Here is an 18,681-nt window from a genome sequence, read left to right as displayed (position 1 = left end):
TAAGGTAGATGCGCCTTCGTAGGGGTATATAAGATCATGCAAGATCAAGACCAGCCAATCCATCCGTGGACTTCCCAGACGCCAAAAGTGAAAAAGGACGCTCAAACCGGACCCTCACCATTGCCGGTTCACCATTCCATCTACCCGCCTCATCTCCATTTTCAACATAACCCGAGAGGCGAAAGCATGTACTACGGTGACGATGCATACACCTCATTATCAAGGGTCCGGGATCACCCTACATCCCGTGAGGACCCATCATACCACCCATTCCTTGCATCTGCTGCTGCTGCTGCTGTTGCTGAAGCTGCTGTTGCTGCATCACCTGATGGGCTCTCCTCTGCGCAAGAACGCTCTGGATCTGGTTCTTAGCCTCCATCATGCAGTTCCTCTTGAACGCCTCCATCTGCTCAGGCGGAATGTTCTCGACTGCGCCGCCCCACTTGGCCGCGAGGTTGGCGATCTGCTTGTTATAAATTGCTTGTCCCTGGATTTTGACCTGATTGGTGAGGGCATTGTTGTTGTTCATCGCCTGTTGCTGCTGCATCTGCATCATGGCCTGCATGTTCATGTTTTGACCGTTCATCATGTTCTGACCACCGCCCATCTGGCGCTGCATTGGGTTGCCCATTTGCGCCTGGAGTTGTGCCTGGAGTTGGGCCTGCATCTGTGGCGTCATTTGACCGCCGTTCATTTGGTTGGCGCCCATCTGGCTAAGTTGCTGAGCGTACCGCTGCGCGAGTTGCTGGTTCATCATGTTGCTCATGTTGCCCATGTTTCCGCGCTGTTGCTGCTGCTGCTGCTGAAGCATCATTCTATGCTGCATCTGTTGCTGCAGGAATTGCTGCTGCTGTTGCGGCGTCATCTGTTGCGGGTTCATGTTGCCATTCATCATGTTACCCATGCCGTTCTGCATAGCTGCTGCCATTTGCTGTTGCTGTATGGCCCGCTGCTGTTGCGCAACCTGCGCTGCGATTAGGTTGGGGTTATGCACAGGTTGTGGCATGGATCCCGGAGTGCCCATCATCATATGCTGACCCATTTGAGAGTTCGAGGCCATCATGTTGGGCGGCGGGCTGGCCTGGTTCATCCGAGGTGTAGCCGCCACTGCCGGACGAGAACCAGGTGTTCCCTGCATTGTAGGTGTTCCGTGATGCATGCGGGGAGTGCCGGCCTGATGGCTCTGCTGGCTTGCGCGAGCAGACATGCTGTGCGACATCGGAACGCCGCCAACGTTGGCTGGGTGGCCAGGAACTGCGGATGGTGGGCGTGGAGGGCTGTTGGCCATTTGCGAGTTGGACTGCTGCATGGGCACTGCGCCGGGCATGGGGGACGACATGCTGTGCGGCGTTCCTTGGCGAACAACGGGCGAAGACACAGCAGGCTGAGATGCTTGAGAGAAGCGAGCCTGGGCCGGTACGGCGCTTGCAACGCCACTGGATGTGCCATTGGGCATAGGACCATTCGCCTGTTGCTGCTGTGCCATGTTTGCCGCGGCATTCTGGTTGTTCTGGGCAGCCTGGCTCGCAGCGGCTTGTGCAGCCATAGCCCGTCTCTGCTGTTCTCTCTGCTGCTGCTCTTGACGAGCCTTGAGTTCCTGGGCCATTTGATGTTCGCGCCGCACTTTCTCCGCTTCTGCTTGTCTTTGAGCCGCAATGACGGCTTGCTGCTCCTGCATCTGCTTCTGCTTCTCCTGTGCGAGTTTCCGCTCGGCCTCGGCCGCCTTGACCTTCTCCTGTTCTTTCCTCTCGTCATGCTCTCTCTTGATATCGGCAATGACCTTGAAGCGCTCGAACCTCGGCTCAAAGGTAGACACAACAGCTGGGCCTTCCTTGTCGGCCCCGTTGCCTCCACCTTGTGCGCCATTGGTGCTGGAAGAGAGCCGTTCGTCCAAGATGAGCATATATCTCTCCTGATCTGCCGCAGCCGCTTCGTCGGCTGCCATCTCCGCCACGGTCCTCTTCCTGGTTTTAGGCTGAGGAGGCGAATCCGAGTGCTTGGGATGCGCCAGGACGTCCAGAAGGGCAATTGTCTCTTCCGCATCCCTAGTCGGCTCCAAGAACAGAGGGGCGTTAGTCGCAAGGAGGATTTGGGACTCTGCTATATGAATATTGCTTGCATCGAGCTCCATGCGTTCGCGCTTCTGTTTCTTGGCAGGAGGAGGCATGCTACCCGCAGTAGGAGTAGGTGGGACCATTGATATTGGCGTCGAAGGAGGCGCAGTCCCATCGACATTCCCACGGGTATCAACCGCACCGCGGGGAGTCGTAGCTTTGATCAGAAGGTCTGCTTGCAAACTTTCCGGCGTAGGATGCAAAACCACCGTGAAGGTCTTTGGCTTTGAGGGGGCTCTACTTTTTTGCCCTTCACCTGGCAAGCTGGGAGCTGGCATGCTTTGTTTGTCTTTTTCCTCCGCCGTCTTAGGCTTCGTATCCTCTTGCGTGGCAGATGCAGCATCTGGATGGGCCCCTGACGACTCTTTCGGATAAGGCACATACGGCGAAGGCACGATGTATGGGTTATGGTTGTGGATAGAGGAAGGTACGACTTTGCTCGATGCTGACGTAGGTCGCTGAACGTCTTTGGATTGTGCCACCGATTTGTGGTCATGCACCTGAACGATCAGGCAGCCCTCATAGAAAGGTACGCCGGACTGTGAAAAGTATTCGAGGAGATCGTGGGGGACCGTCCGCATGCGTAGGTGCTCCAGAAAGAGCCGCATCGGAGATTTGTATGGGAAGATGCCATCCTGCTGGTCGAATCGGAAATGGGTCGGGTGCATATGTACAACCAATGATGGGGGGTTGCCTGAGTACTTCTTCAGGATGTATTCATCCGTTACAACTATCATGTGTCAGCAACAATGCTCATCATAGGACTCGAGGAGGCTCGAGAAGTGACTGACTGTATGGCGGCGGCTCCACAGCTTGGGCAGAGGCCATATCAGCCGCGAGAGATGCTGACCGCAATCCTACGCTGTTCCTCGAGATGCGACTGGCTTGAGTCGACGGCTCGCGGCGCGTGCGATTAGCGGGTCGCGCTGATTGTGGGTTCGCGCCATTCGTCGTCGCGGAGTTTGGGGGCTTCTTAGTCGACATCGAAGGCGAGGGTGATGATCGGATTGAGCTTGCTCCGTTGGTTTGGATGCCGGGGGGTACGGGGCGCTTGATTTTGGACGCGACAGAAGGCGGCTGGACCGCTGTCACGACCGGCGCCATGATCGCCGGAGGGAGCGGCTACCGGTCCGCAGCAGGCCAAAGAAGTTGTCGCGACGTTGTAATCCCACTGTCGAATGATGCCCAGACGCGTGTTACAGAGCAATCATTTGAAGGAGATATTCACCTCGTCGATCGCGATGGGGGTTCCGGGGGTAGACGAGGTGGATGATTCGCGTTGACAAATCGGGTGACGTCGGCGTGGAGAAGGGTACTCTGGGTCGAAAACACAGTCGCGGATGTCGGAATAGCGAAGCGAGAGGCCGAAAAAAGAAGATAAAATCGAAAGAAGAGCGTAGAAAAGATGCACGACAGCTCAGAGGGATGGAATTCCAAGCGTGTGGGGTTGGGATGTAGTCAGGCTTCCGCGTGAGAGAGGCTCCAAGGAGGAACCGCCGCAAGTCTCCGAGACGGGGTCGCGGGCGTGGAGGATAGGCTACGGAGCCTCAGGCAAAACCCCGGGTGCACGGGCCTACTGTGCAAGTACAGTGCATAAACTGTACTCTCCGCTCCGGGGACCCGGATGGAAAGCCATGCAATACCTCAGTGCTTTCTGGCGACAGATTGTGCATCGACAAAAGCTTTGTATCGAAACCAGTCTACTCGCCAATGGGTCTTGTTTGTTTTGTTAGAACATTAATAAGTGTGCCCTCACAAATCCAGTCTAAACCGTCAAGGCAATTTACTAGTGAAAGAGGTCATTCCGCGTCATAGTAGTCAATTACCTTCCTCATGAAACCATCACATGATATCTCGTGGTATATACAGTCCAAGCAAAGCACACAATTCCATATCCATCAGGGCCTCCGAGTATACGTAGGAAATTTCACGGATTCCCAGACCTTCATTTGTACAACGGAGATCGTATTTACTCCTTGCCCTGGACACGGCGGGCCCAGTCGTCGTGGACCCTCATGCCGTCAACAACAACCACGCCCCTGCCCCGCCCAACACGGTCCGTTCGCTGCCACCACTTCTCTTCCTTGTCGGGCCTCTCGGCTTCCGACTCGCTGTCAGCGAGGCCACCATGGCCACTTTCTGCGCCGACAACCAGGATGATGTCGTGACGCAGCCAAGTCTGCAGGTTGGAGACTACACTGCCGTTCTCACCCGCCAGACTCTCCTGAAGATAGATAATCTCAGGTTGCAAATGACGGAGGATGTGGTTGTGGCCGTTGGGCGTGGTGAAGGGCATGACCATAGTCTCCTTCTCAACCAAAGCCAGTGCCTGGGAGTAAACGGCGTTGAATGCAGGGTTGTTAGATGAAGCGTGCATCAACGGACTCTTTGACGACTCCTCGCCAGGCGTCTGGGCTTGGTGGTGCTCAATGTTAGAGAACGACGAGCTCAACGAAGGTGGCGGAAGGTTACTCGTAGATTCACCAGTAGTCTCCTTAAGACCCGGCGCATAGATCAACACGAAGAGTTTAATGTTGTTAAAATCATTGTAGCGCGGGATATGCGACAAGATGGACTGCACAATGGTCAGATATGCGTGGGACGACGGCTACAATGGGTAGGAATAATGAACGTACAGCATGTTCATGGAACCCATCCTCGTCAAAATCATCTGCATGGCTATCGGCAGACACGACAACAGCGACTGTCCTCCGCCGTTTGCTCGGGTCCCTAGGCCCGGATGTTCGTTCCTTTCTGGCGTCTGCCTCCTCAGACCAGGTCTCATGGTCGGCGTACGCGTTCTTGTCCTCCTCGCGGATAGCTGCAAGGGCACGGCCGGCAACAGCGCCAGCCGCAGCGACGCCTGCGGTGACGGTCTTTCCAGCGGACTCAAAGAACTGCTGTGGGCTGGGTGTACGCCTCAATGCGCCCGACATGCGCGCGCCCCATCCATCACCCGCTGGGTCTCGAGATCCGTCGGCGGTGCCATATGTTTCGGTCCCCACATTGCTCGGGGGGGCTTCGGTCCCCGGGCAGTGCCGTATGCGGGATTGTCGCCATAGTCGGCATTGTCGTAGTCGAGGTCGGGGTACTGTTCGCTCTCGGGAGTTTCGTCCTCATCTTTGCGCTGACTCCAAACCCAAGCTGCCAGACCGACTGTCGCAACAGTCACAGTGACTGCAAGCGGCACCCAATGGCTCCATACGCCGCGTCTCCGAGAGTGTTGATCATTGGGCCACGACATTTAGTTGGATGTGGTCATTGCACTAAGGGCTATGGCCCAGGTGTAGGTGTATCGGCTTGAGGTTGGTAGCGGCTTCGAGCTTCTGGGGAGCTTTCCGACGATAACTGGGACTTTTGAGCAAGTAACGATATCGGAATGCAATGTAAAGTTACCAAGTTGCCAACGGGGGCAGATTCAGACGTTTTCGCGTCGAGATTTGTATCAAAGAGGTTGACAACAGGTAGAAAATCGCAATCGGGGAGCGGGCTGGAGATCACCCACTTGTCGCGAGCTCGGGTGGCTGGTCCTAGGTAGACAGACATCAACATGGGGATGACAAGGAGCTACGGCCCAGGGGGTCTTCCCGAGGTTGACCGTGCTTGCCATTGGTTGCCGGGCCAAAAAACCTCCCGCCTACACCAAGTCCCTACACTACAGACGAACTGGCGGACCGAGGATGTGCCGATCATCACGTGCATCACCCCACCATAGATGCCGAACGTCAACAGTGGGTCCAGCCAGCCCGCCGAGGGGCGCATTTTTGGGCGATGACTCCCTCGGCGCGCCCGTCAAATATCAAAAAATAACTACCGAGACGGGCCTGGGAACTGCACGGCGCAAACAGAGCAAGTCTACGTCACAACACTTTAGTAGGAGCCTCCTTCTCCTAGCGCATAAACCTTGACTGGTATACAGCAATTCCACGTCTCGGAATAGTCGTCAACAGCCTCTCGACGTAGACGCAACACCCCACCAACGCATCTCAAGATGCCCCACGCTGTGTCGATGCCCTCACCAGGGCTCCAGGCTTTGGTCCTTTGCGGTCCGGGATCTTCCTTTCCGACCTTCACCTCCAACCCTGATGAGAACCCAAAGGCCCTTTTGCCGATTGCCAACCGACCTATGGTCTGGTACCCTGTCGACTTCTGCTACCGTATGGGCATTACAAGTAAGTGGCTGCGGCCGGTCTCGCTCGGTTAGAGGCAGGCTCATATGAGTCTAACTGCTTGTTTCTTGGTAAAAGTTCCCTCGACTGACCATCCTAGACATCACTCTCATCTGCCCCGCCTCTGCAGAGGAAGCTATCACTACTGCCCTGAACACCAATCCGTACTTGACAGCACTTCCTCTTCCCAGACCAGACATTCTCGCTCCCAAAGACCTGGACCAGACCACAGGCACGGCTGAGATCCTTCGTCTTCCCGAGGTCAGGGAACTCATCACTTCCGACTTTGTCGTCCTTCCCTGCGATCTCATCTGCGAAATTGCCGGCGAGAAGCTGCTGCAAGCATGGATGGTCAAGGGTGCTAGCATGTCGGATCTTCTCGACGCACCAAAATTCTCAGCAAGCAACTCAAACTCGTTCAGCGGTGGGCTGGGTGTATGGTACGAGACAAAAACTGCAACACCCGTCAAAGGAGAGGAGACGGACTTCATTGCTGTTACCCCCTCGGCCCCATCCCCGTCTCGCCTCCCAAGGGGTCATTGCTGCCGCATCTGTCCAATCTCGTCTACTCAATGCCCACGGACTCCCTCAAGGACCTTACTGAAGAGAGAAAAGGCCTTCCCATCCGTCACGGTCTCATGAGACGCCACCCCCGGTTGAGGATGCTCACAACACACCGAGACGCTCATCTGTACATCTTGCCAAGATGGATCATGGACTTTGTTGAGAAGAACGATCGATTGGAGAACATCGGCGAGGACGTTATTGGTTGGTGGGCCAAGGCTGGCTGGCAAACTGGTCTCGCGGAGAAGCTCCATCTGGACGAGGTCCTGCGCAAGGATGACGAGAACGACGACGACGATTCCCTGCAGGAGAGCACAACATCACCTCAGGATGAAGACCCCGAAGAACTTCGGCCCCACAGAGGCACCGAAGACAGCAGACATGCTGACTCCCGGGACTCTGACGACGCGAAGACTTACGGAACGGAGATGAAGGTGCCTCCGATGCTGGCCTATGTGCATCCGTCGCAGCCCGACGCGCCAATGGTCAGGCGTGTGGACACTGCTCAGCTTCTTTTGAACGTGTCATTACAGCTTGCCAAGATACCGTCAGTGGAGGAAACCGGCAGCGATGCGGCGTCCCCTTTTGCACATGCCAAAAAGGTGGCATACCCGGAAGGCGTCAAGGGCCGTACAACCATCTCAAAGGCCGACAGTCTTGTTGGTGAGAACGTCACGGTGGAAGAAAAGGTAGCTATCAAGGAGTCTGTCGTTGGTGCCGGCTGTCAGCTCAATGAGGGAGCCAAGCTGTCCCAGTGCTTGCTGATGGAGGGAGCCGTGGTCGGCAAGAACTGCAAGCTCACAAGATGCATCCTCGGCAAGAGGTGTGTCATCGGAGATAACTCGATCCTGACAAACGTCGAGGTGCAAGAGAACTTGCTTGTTGAAGCCAAGAGTAAGTCTAGTCCCATTTGTTCAACTATGCCCATTGCTAACCGCGCCATAGCTGAGGAGAAGGACACAAAGCTGATGAGCTCCGATGGTTTGGAGGCTACCGAAGAGGAGATGCAGGGAGTACTGGAAGACATGGATAACGAGATCATGGCCCAGAACGAGGAGGCGGTAGAATAAGACTCCGAGTCTAGTCAAGAAAGTTTCACAGTGCTTCGCAACGGGGCACATTAGCTGAACCTTTTTTTTTCCTTCCATGATGCTCTATCGTGTGCTGACCGCGGCCCCTTCTAGAATGCTATGGACGCTACCTGGTTCGAGATAAAAGCAATGCCAGGGTAAGTGTGGAACGATGTGTCGGTACTAGCCACCACCGACAACGGGCCACTGCTCGCTAGATTCAGACCGAATGGTGTTACGGCGAGAAAGAGATATGGTGATGGCAATACGAAATGCTCGCGAGACCCAGCCGCAGACGACCGCCAGTATATTCGAGCCATGGTATACGATAGTGGAACTCTATTGATGCTCCATTGGGACAATGGACGGGCCCGCCAGCAGTTGTACCGGGGAAGTTGGATGGCATCCGGTAGGCATGCATAGGAATGACCATGGTGGGCTGGACACTGCGGAGAGAACGGAACGAGAATTATCTCGACAAGTGGAACTTGCAAGGTCCTCGACATTCCTGACATACCATGCGAACCCAGGCTTACACTTCTTATCAGGGCCACATTTGATTAGCACCGGCCTGATCGGGATCTATGGGACTCAAGGCGTGCTGCTCAGCGCGAACCCATTCGTCGTACGTCGCGGTCTGCTCCAATGTATATGGGCGAGGCAGCTTGGCAGTAGACATCTGGCCGGGGCAGATCTTTGGGACCACATTAGGAGGCTGGCAATATATTGCCCCGAACCACAGTAGGTTTCCCAAGAGTCCTTAGGCCGATTGCCCAAACCACGATATGCCCCCCTCCCCCGCCCCGGAGATCTCTTTTCAACGCTTCAGGAGGATGGACATTGAAGGAATCCCTTGATCTTCTTACCCGGCCCATGAAGGATGAGCTATTTGCCATCGCCTCTATGATGCACGCCAGGGGCAAGAAAGACGTGGGGATGAGCTCTGCAGAAACAGCCCACACGTTCTGTCAGGGGCGAACCAAACCTGCAAGGATGATCATCAATATTTGTGCCACTGAGAGGCCCGAAGAGAGACATACAGCATAGGGGATACTTCAGTCGGAGCGGGGCGTAGCGTGCGTATCCCATTCGACACCAGCATCGGGGCATTTGGCTTGCAGGTGGCAGATGTGAGCTGTCACAAATCGTGCAAACACTGTTATTCCGTACGTCCCAGGCTGACGGGTAATGGGTTATTGTCGTCCGATATTCCCTTGCTCCCTCGGGACAGATGGGTCAAGGGGCAGGGCACCCATCCGGTCCATGAAGGGCCGGCCGACGTATCATGGGGATTTAGTTCGCAATCTGAATCGCGAGTGTTGTCGTACAGAGATCGAATGAGTCCAGACTAACGGTGTTCAAGCCGAACGAGCGCCATGAACCAAACACAAGAAAGGAGGCGTTCAGGGGAGCAGCCAAGCAAGCGAGTGAGTGACGGGGGGGAGAGGGGCAAAAGGTAAACCCCACCCAGCTTTGGTCAGGAACGCGGTTACGCGGGCCCACGATGGTAAGACCGTACTAAATGGCTCGCGCGAGAGTTGTTGCGTTCCTCGTGGGTAGCCGTGGCAAAGCAAGAAAGCTTCGTGGGAGAGAGTGTGTGAGAGAGAGCAAGAGAGGTTCTATCCACGCGTCGCGTTGGGGGCGGGCGTTTCTCAGACATAACAAGGCTAAAAGAGGCGTATTGTCAGCATTCCGCTCGCGTGTTCCAAGCAGAGGAAAAGTAAGAAAACCTCTACTCGGCGTGCAGGCCTCACACACGATCTCTCTTGCATGGGGGGAGGGGAGAAAAAAAGACATTGGTCTCGCTCAGCATGCGCCTTGGAGGGCCCACGAAGCAAGCAGGCCAACAATCCCGCGAACCCCGACGGCAGCGGAAGCTGTGGGAAAAGTCAGTTCGTGGGACCGGTAGCGCCGTGTCACCTTTTCGTTTTTGGCGTTGGGCTACTGGCCGACAGCTCTAGGCTTAGCTTGGTGGCCGCCACCTCGTTCAAGGGGGAGCGCGGGAAATGGGCACTAACGTTGAGGGTTGAATCATGGCATCTTAACAGAAGGTGAAAGAGAGATGCGTGCATGGTGGCACTTTGTGATGCGGCATCTTCTGGCGCAGAAACACAGGTGTCAAAGGTGAGTTCGCATGCTGTCATGTACTACGTGAGAGCAACGTCGGTGTCTCTCTGTGGCAACCAAGTCAGGCAATGGACATGGGTTGGCTGGTGTGACGACGATGGTGATCATCGTCGACCGTTGAGTCCCACGCCGCCTGCGGCGGCAGAGCGTTGTGCGGGATGAACAATGGGAAGCATGCGGACGAGATTCGTCCAAAATAAGCCCTTGAAACTCTAACTTTGTCTTCGTCTGAACTGAGGCATCGGGTCTATCAGAGAGACTGGCACAGACGGGGGGACCCTGCGAGGCCAGGGAGCTTGAGCCAGCATCGGGCACGAATAGCACTTCCGGTCCGTCAGCCCATCGGCCCATTAGGGAAGTTGGGGAGGGATGAAGGCAATTCTCGACCAGAGTCTATTATGGGGTCTATTGCAACAATGGTTCCCATCACGGAGCGGGTTAGCGAGGTAGGTACAGAAGCAGAAGTAGTTCCGGCCCCGTTCTCCACGGCCGCCACGGTTCGTGATGTGCAAAACTTCGCAAGCTGGACGGAGCATTTGGCGGCAGGGGAGCTCGGGGCTTTTGGTGAATCTTGACTACTGCAAGTGTGAAGAAAGGGAGGTTGATCCGGTACTGGGGACATGGGTACAGCCCTGCCCGCCTGAGGAGCGTCTCGGCTTCGGCAAGTTCGTCGTCGATCATAGATTGGCTGGGGGCTTGCAGCTCGACAGGGGCAGCGGGAAGTGGGTAATATGGTTATGGTGATGGACTCATTCTGTGCGTGCTTCAGTAGGTATCCTCCCGACACACACACACACACTCTCTCTCTCTGTGTGTGTGTGTGTGTATGTGTGCATGTGTGTGTATGCCGCCAGTGATTGGAACTGACGTATGGGGGACGGATGTTTGAGCGGAGCTGCCTCCTCAGACGCCTGCAGAGACACAGACGTCCAGCTCCGAACACACAGACGAGAGGCGGCAGTGCACGGATTCAGCAGCCTGAGTCGGCCTGGGGGAGGCTTTTTGGCTGGACGGATCCCTTCCTTACAGGCGCGCCAAGCAGTACATGCGATAGACGCGGCTTTTCGGGTCCTAGCTGAGCTAACTATACCGGTAGCGTTGTGCTTTTCTCTCGTCAAACCCGAGTCCACAACCCCTCCCCATTTCCTACGGATATCCCGTCAGTATTAGTATCGCGTTCGGGAGTCTAGGGCCGGAGTGAGAGACGGGATGCAGGGTCCCCTAAGCACCGGAGGCTAAGGCTGGCCGGCAGGACATAGCTCGTCCCAGCAATCGGACAAGTTGCAGCGCTTTTGCAGTGCCTTTGCAGCAGCCTTCTGCGCCAGCGTCAAAGGCGCATCGATGGGGCGTAGACAACCCCCGAGAGGTTATCAGGCATGGGCAGCGTGAGGGTGATGGTCGACATGGGTTCTGATCGAATACGTAGCACCAGGCAGCTCCGATGATAGAGGAGGGTGTGTTGACTGATGAACCGTCGTTCCCTTGTCAGTGATCTGGGAGGGGGAGTGAGAGTGTCAAGTCAAGAGAACCAAGAGAGTCTAAACATGGCACTGATGGGTCCAATGGCGTCCGAACAGGGCCCCGCTTTTTCTTTCAAGACGCGCTTGTTGAACGCCCCCTTGTCCATGAGGTAGGTACTGTACCTTGAGATGGGCGGCCAGGGTCTCTCTCATTGTGTCGAGGGTCTGAATGGGGGGGGTGTGTGTTTGTGAAAAGGGCCGTGGATGACCTAAGCAGCCCCCAAAGAAGCTCCTCCGAATGAAGAGGAACAGGTACATGAGTTGGAAACCAATGAGGCAACGGATCAACGGCAAGCATAATCGGCGGGATTCTGCCCATTGGCTGATCTGGCTGGCCAAGAGTCTCTGGGGAGGAGAAGGGGGCCTGGGACGCACGTTATTTTTTTCCTCTTGCGTTCCCTTCGGGTGCTCCTCTCCTCTTTCTCTCGCAAGTCGATTCTTCTTGGATTCTGATTGTTCAATGGCAACTCGGTCACCTATTCTCAGCTCATCGTATTGCATCGCATCGACCAAGTGTGCCCGCTGAGCAATGACTCGAGTCTTGCAGGCCGAACCAGAACTTCCATCGCTCTAGCATCCACCCTCCCTCTCCCTCTCTACCATTCTTCTGCCCGGTGGCCAGTGGCCTTGAGGCTTTTCTTCCACACACATTCCGGCCCATCTTGCTCATTTGGTCTTCTCGCAGTTCTAGTCCCCGGCTGGCCCCCGGCTGCTCGAGTCCGTCTCCTTCAGAGTTGCTCGACCTTTGCTTTTTGCACATCTCTCATCTGCGTCTGCATCGTCCCTGTTTCAGCGCCTTACAACTTGAGAGAATAACGAGATTTGAGCCACTAGCCATGCGCCCCCCCCTCTTCCAGTGAGATGTGCATGCCTTAGTTACGTCAGTTGGGCCTTCTTCGACTTCACCGTGCGAGGTGCGTCGGCCATGGGTGGACGGACTTGACCGGGGTTCGCACCGCCGGACTGTTGTTTTTTTTTTGCTTTTCGCTCTCGTCCTGCGGCCGGATCTCTTCAGACCCTTGTCACATCTCGCCTTCTGCACTGTGTCTCAAATGCATCATCCATCCGCCTCTTGGAGGGGAGACGTGGGAAGAGAGCCGATTGTTGTTCACAGGTAGAATGGCTTTGCACCGTGAGAGGGGAGTGGAAGGAGGCCTGTGCCTGATGTCTCACACCGTACGTATCAAAGCTATCAGTATTCCATTCCATGACGGGCGTGTCTCCATTCCGCAAGGTTACACACATTCATACAGACAGGCAGAACAGACGCAGAGAGACACGCACAGCAGCAGCAGCAGCCCGGTAGGTCTGGGTACCTCTGCATCCACGCTCTTGCTCGACCTCCCGTTCCCCTCTGTCGTCGGTCTTCGAACCCCACCACCACCACCTCTACTACTGCAGTTGTCTTCGCGCTGTCATGTAGCTAGTTAGATCGTCCACATTGGGGGGACGCGTTATTCTCTCATATCTGACGATGAAGCTTCCGGCCTCCCTGCTTCTTTTGGGCTCACCAGTGCCAGTCTACTGCCTGTCTCGCTGGCTCGGACGTCCAATTCTGGCAGAGGAGGAGACTTGGAGGACGACTCCCGAGTGCATGCCCCAACCCCTTGTCGTGCATCGCCTTCGTACCTCACCACCAACTCACGATCCACGGTAGGCCCCCAAGCGGTTCATGCAGGTACTCTTTCTTCTTCTTCGAGCGCCCCCCAGCTCTCCGAGTTTCCAGGTGCCTGGCAAGTCCAGTCCCCTCGGCCGTGAACCCTAGTCAACCCCTGTCAACAGTTGACTCGACCAGCACGACTCCCCCTCCCCGACAAGGGTAGAGCCCACGCCAACTGCAAACCCAAGATAGAGTACGACTGAGCTTCTGTGTCTGGGCTTGACGAATGGTTACCGGGTCGTCATCCAATCGCAGCAGCTGCAACTTGAACCCTGCCTGCTGCTCCAGGTTTGGACTCTGGCTTTCTCAACCAAAGACTGCGCACACAGGCATAGCCCTGGCTGCGTGCCTCTTTCCTCGCTTATGATCCCAGCTCGAGCAAGCGAGAGAAACCGAGAGAGGAACTGGCTCGAGCGTCCAGATGCCCAGCTAACGCCGCCCAGAGCACCGTACCTGGTTCAGCTTATCCTTTGATCTGACACCTATATGTACGTGGGTCACGTTCATGGACCGGGCGATCGTCTCATTGTTTCTCAGGGACGACGAAACAGACTGGACCGACCTGGACTGGACCCTCCCACGACCAAGAAACACTCTTTTGCTCTGGACCCTCTTTCTCGCTCGAGTCCCTGTCTCCATCTTCTCCCATAGATCGGTGGATCCCGTAGGAGATTAGAGCCTCTTTGCCTCCCTCCTCCACGTCCATTCTTTCCAACCCACACACCCCCCGGTGGCTCTCTCTCCCTCCCACAATCCACTCCACCTCCACTATCACGTACTCAGACCTCGATACATTCCTATCTGGGGCTCTCTGTCTCTCCAGCTGGTGTATTGATGACACTATTTCCCCGTTTTGTGAGGATAGACTTGTCCATCGCTCGTTAGGGGCGTCATCTTCATCTCCGTCCCACTCCGTCCCACGATATAATACTGCCTGAGCTGCTCATCTGTGGAACGCTTCCATTATCCCATCATTCTTCATCCTACTTTTAACCGGACAACTCGCTCCCTCTTCTGACGACCACGCCCTCTCAACAGCGAGTAAGCAACAACAATCAACAACACTCACAATGATGTCGCACCAGCACCTCTGGCAACAGGAGCAGGACCACTCCATTGAAAGCATCATGGACTCCTTTGCTCCGGAAACCAGCTTCAACTTTGATGGTTCCGTGAGCTGCGGGACCACAACACCAAGCTTCTCGGCCGCCTCGTCCGTCTACGACCCTAACGGCCCCTTCACTCCTCGTTCAGGCCGTTCAACACCCCATGACCACCACTCCAACATTGACTTCGACTCTTCCTTCTCCTCTCAGAGCTCCTTCTCCTTCGACCATGGCGCATCACAAGACCACAAGGGCTACTTCCACAAGCCCGAGAAGGTCGAGATCCAGATGCCCATGCAGTTTTCATCCAACGATTCCCTCACCCCGTCGCGGAGACAGAGCTCAGGGTATGGCATGGAGCACCTCGACTACAACACGATGCTTCATGTCACCCTCAACTCCCACTGTATGCCCGGCATGTCCTCGCCTCACCACCACCAACATCAGCAGCAACAACAGCAGCATCATCATCACCACCACCATCATGCCGAGCAATACTCCCTTCCCCAAGACCTCAGCTCGTCACCCTTCGTGATGCCCACACCTCACCGCGCTCTCCACAGCTCTACCCCCAGCAACGGCAACATCTGGCCCTGCAGCAGCGAAAGCCCCATCATGATGTTCGGCAACGAGTCCACGCCCTCAACCTCTCCTCTTCACTCCATCACCACCAACGTCAAGCGGGAGACCACACATTCCCCTTCGCCCCTGCACTCATCGCCCTCGGCCGCCGCGTACCGCCAGGACCCTAGGCGCAAGCTCTTTGCCGAGGTCCAGCGCAAGACCCTGGCCCTTCAAAAGAACCAGAACGACATGGAAGCACTGAGGCAACTCAGATCGATCCAGGTCAACCAGGACGGGTCTGTCCTTGACTGCGGCTCAGTGAAGGTGCGCCATGTCGCGCCGAGGCGGGAGAGGTGCACATACCCCGACTGCACCAAGACTTTCAAGAGGAAAGAGCACCTCAAGCGTCACTTCAAGGCGTAAGTCATCTACAAGGGCCCTTTGGTTGACTTGCACATATATTCTAACATCCTATGCAGGACCCACGAGAAGGAGGTCGAGCTGTACACGTGCCCTGCCACGAACTGCAACCACGTCTTCAAGGAACGCCGCGACAACTTCGTCTCCCACCTGCTCCTTCACAAGCAGGGTAAGAGCAGCAGGACTCCCTACAACGAGAAGGCCGCCAAGCTGTACGACGAGATGTGCCTGCAGAGCAAGAGCCGCAAGCGCGTCAAGACCAGCACCAGCTCGAGTCCCAGCAGCAGCACCAGCAACAAGAACTGAAGTGGCCTGCTGCTGCTTCCTGCGTCCGCTGGCTGTCTGAGACAATAAAATCGGGGGGTCGAATATCAAATCAGACGCGGCACAGACGCTGGGTTTCCGGCCGAGAGGGAGGGGCGACGCCAACTCGGGGACCCTGACCCGGTGGATGAGCTGCCCTATGGCCTGCTCGTTTTCCAAGACACTCCCAACGCGCGCACGCCACTCGGCATGGGAGAGAACTTGGACGATCCCTGCACCGGGCCTCTTTCTTCTCCTCCTCCACCCTGGCCTGGTTGACCAGAACCCAGCAAGCATCGGCGAAAAGCAGACCCCCGAAACTGTTTCTTCCAAACCTGTAATAATTCCCGCCGTTGCACGAAAAAAAAAAAAGACAATTCGGCGTACATCGGCAAACTGTTTGCATTCTCACTACCATTCGCTTCTCTGTTTTGTCTTTATTGGATCTTGGGGACGGTGCCTCTGCTTATTATCAGAGACAAAATGCTCCAACATGGTGGTGTGGCCTCCAGTCCTCTGTTCTCCCCGTTTGCAACAACTGTCACTTGCATTTCTTACGATTGCCCCTGGGAAAGGAAAAAAAGGAACCATCCAAACCACACACACACTCACACACAAACGAAGATTTACATATTCTTAACGATTGCAATTCCAAACATGAATAGGGATGATCCGAGCCAAAAGGCGGGAGTGGAGGAGGATACCAAAGGGGGCTCGTTGCGAACGGATCAAGGAGAGGCCAACTGTCTTAGTGTACCTTTACCCGTCCGCGGGGGCGAGTGTTCAAGGATCAACGGCGAAAATTTGGGGCTATGGGTTGGACAAATGTTTGTACCGGATCACCAGGGGCGGGCAGGCCGAGAAAGACCATATTGGGATGAGATAGATTGTTACTACTGCCGCCTCGAAAAGGGAGCAAAGCTGCCAGAATCCAAAAGGGCCCCATGACGAATCCAGTCATGTGGTCGCTGTTCATACCAAAAGCTGAAGTTCTCCGGGCGCCTGGCGTCTATCACATGTCGTCTGCATGAGCTGACAATCTGTTGGGGAATTATCACCTCACATTCACTTTTCAGCTGCCTCACGCAGACTCGCCAGGCCGAGTTCAGCCATGCCTTGCCCATCAGTTCACATATGCCCGCCTGTTGGTTTGATAAGCGATGAGCCCGAACAAGCTCTCTTGATGTGCAACGTTTTTTCTGGGGGAGGGTGGCATCGCGGCCTTGGCGGCGTTGCGTTCTTTGGAGAATCGCGCACACTGCCAACCTGAGCTCAGCTGAAGTGAACTCTTGTCCCTTCCTCGTCTCGGCAGGTGAGGCTGCCGATCACCCTCCGTCCTCGGCGCAAGCGTGGTGACCCGAGCGGGACGGACCCCACTCCAAGCCCCCGACTACCGCGCGTAAAAAGCCAGGCAGGGCCAGTTGAGCAGGGCCCTAGGGCGGATGTCTTAGATTCAGCGCAGTCTCCGTGAAGCACCCCATGCAAAGAGCACGTCAAAAAAACCTAGCAGGACAAGGCAGTTGGACAGGCAGTCCGGCGAACTTTGCTGTATGTAGTTCCACCACCTGGCCCTGGTCCTGCTCACGGCATGGGACAATATTGAGGTCGGGTGGATGAATGGGACGATGGACACGAGTCGACGGTGGGATAGGGGGAGGTGCCGGGGGGAGCAAACGGCGCGGGCGGTACAGGCCGTCCAGGGCCAATTTTTTGTTTCTTGCTGCGAAGTTTCCCCCCACCCCCTCCAAGATACCTAGTTTACAAGCTTCCGTCATCAGGGGAAACGTTTCCCGCACAAATCGGGAGTATTGACGGATAGGAGGACGGGTGAGGAAGCGGCAGGGGGCGACGACTCTGGAATCTAGGGGGGCCTTCTTGACAGGTCTGATTAGTGATGATGGCATGGCAGGGGGTCCTGGGATCAGGGGCAGGGGTGAGAGGGCGGGGCGGGGGAGTGACGAGGAACAGCAGGGCCAGGAGCCGATAGGCACGGTCGTTGGTGAAAAGTAGACAGGACATGACAGCAGAAGAGTGCCGCAGCAGCAAGAGAGCAAATTCTCCGTCGGGCATGTTCCAGGCCGTTTTGGTGTGGCCGGCAATGGCGCACAGCCAGATGTTGCGTAACTGCAGATGCATCTTGGGGGAGGGCATTCAGTGAGCTGCGGCTTTGCTCTATTTGATTGGCAATGGCAAGAGAGACGGGCCGAAGGCGCCTGCATGACATGAAAGACAGCAGCAGCGGTGATTCAAAAAGAGCTGTGTCGCAATGTTGTGCGATGAGAGCCTAGGAAGAGGAGATGCACCTCTCGAGCGAGTGAGACCCGACGATCGAGCGTTACGGGCGTAAGGTACGTCTGGTTGACGATATCTTGACTTGAGCTTGACTGACGTTTCGCCGGAGATGTAATTCCCGTACTACGCTTCATCCCATGCTGGCAAAGGTTCGAAGGGTCGGTCGTCGGCTGATGCGCAACTGGGGCCCGGTGCAGCGATGGAGTGGTAGCGCAGCATGGTAGCCACGTTTATTGGACGGGGTCTGAGCGTCGAAGCGTCGGTCCTGAGGCTTTTGCGCGACGACCCTGTCAGGTCGTGGATCTTGACCGTATTCCTGGGACGAGGCGGGGGGGGGAGAGGGGTTCGCCATTCACCTGAGGGGAACCCCCAAGGGGGTCAGATTCTATCCTGTCCGGCGGGTTGATTGCGAAGCGATGCTACATAGTACTGAAGACAGTGATAAATGTCCGCTGTGGGCGGCTGTGCTGCAGCAAGCACCCTGCAAGACACGGATATTTGTCAGGTTTGGTGGAGGGCCTGCAGCTGGTCAGATGCGGCCAGCTGCGGTATCTGCGGCGTGCTGCAGCTAGCCCTCGTGCAGGGTGCTACGGTGAGCCAAACACAGGCACATCAAAGGGCAAGGAATCGGGGGAGTACGAGATCATGTAGCCGCCCTTGATCTCGGTGCCCCTTGTCGCCGAGGAAACACGCCGAGTTTCTCTGGTTCGGTATCATCGCTCATTTCCGGAGAGAATCCACGTGGAAGCAACATGGCCTACAAGAACGGTAC

General features: G+C 55.9%; 5 protein-coding genes across 5 annotated transcripts; 2 read left to right on the top strand and 3 right to left on the bottom strand.

Moving 5' to 3' along the window:
- Positions 1–1,086: 1,086 nt before the first annotated feature.
- Positions 1,087–2,167, bottom strand: ColSpa_04700 (uncharacterized protein; the record flags this gene model as incomplete). The annotated part of the gene is made up of 2 exons (XM_049270912.1): positions 1,087–1,132; positions 1,206–2,167. 2 exons carry the CDS (start codon positions 2,165–2,167, stop codon positions 1,087–1,089), a joined length of 1,008 nt encoding a protein of 335 aa, XP_049126869.1.
- A 703-nt stretch (positions 2,168–2,870) lies between these two features.
- Positions 2,871–3,218, bottom strand: ColSpa_04699 (uncharacterized protein; the record flags this gene model as incomplete). Its single annotated transcript, XM_049270911.1, has 1 exon — positions 2,871–3,218. One exon carries the CDS (start codon positions 3,216–3,218, stop codon positions 2,871–2,873), a length of 348 nt encoding a protein of 115 aa, XP_049126868.1.
- An 865-nt stretch (positions 3,219–4,083) lies between these two features.
- ColSpa_04698 (uncharacterized protein) lies at positions 4,084–5,358 on the bottom strand (the record flags this gene model as incomplete). The annotated part of the gene is made up of 3 exons (XM_049270910.1): positions 4,084–4,722; positions 4,751–5,014; positions 5,071–5,358. The coding sequence occupies 3 exons, from the start codon at positions 5,356–5,358 to the stop codon at positions 4,084–4,086; spliced, it is 1,191 nt and encodes a 396-aa protein (XP_049126867.1).
- Positions 5,359–6,105: 747 nt separating this feature from the next.
- On the top strand, positions 6,106–7,917 carry ColSpa_04697 (translation initiation factor IF-2; the record flags this gene model as incomplete). Its single annotated transcript, XM_049270909.1, has 4 exons — positions 6,106–6,286; positions 6,384–6,723; positions 6,756–7,741; positions 7,793–7,917. 4 exons carry the CDS (start codon positions 6,106–6,108, stop codon positions 7,915–7,917), a joined length of 1,632 nt encoding a protein of 543 aa, XP_049126866.1.
- A 6,377-nt stretch (positions 7,918–14,294) lies between these two features.
- Positions 14,295–15,620, top strand: ColSpa_04696 (C2H2 type master regulator of conidiophore development brlA; the record flags this gene model as incomplete). The annotated part of the gene is made up of 2 exons (XM_049270908.1): positions 14,295–15,313; positions 15,374–15,620. 2 exons carry the CDS (start codon positions 14,295–14,297, stop codon positions 15,618–15,620), a joined length of 1,266 nt encoding a protein of 421 aa, XP_049126865.1.
- Positions 15,621–18,681: the final 3,061 nt, after the last annotated feature.

Source organism: Colletotrichum spaethianum, assembly GCF_022836535.1.
Source record: "Colletotrichum spaethianum MAFF 239500 DNA, contig10, whole genome shotgun sequence".
NCBI classification, from domain to species: Eukaryota; Fungi; Ascomycota; class Sordariomycetes; order Glomerellales; family Glomerellaceae; genus Colletotrichum; species Colletotrichum spaethianum.
Note: the sequence above shows the minus strand (reverse complement) of the source record. Positions and strands in the feature narration are given on the sequence as shown.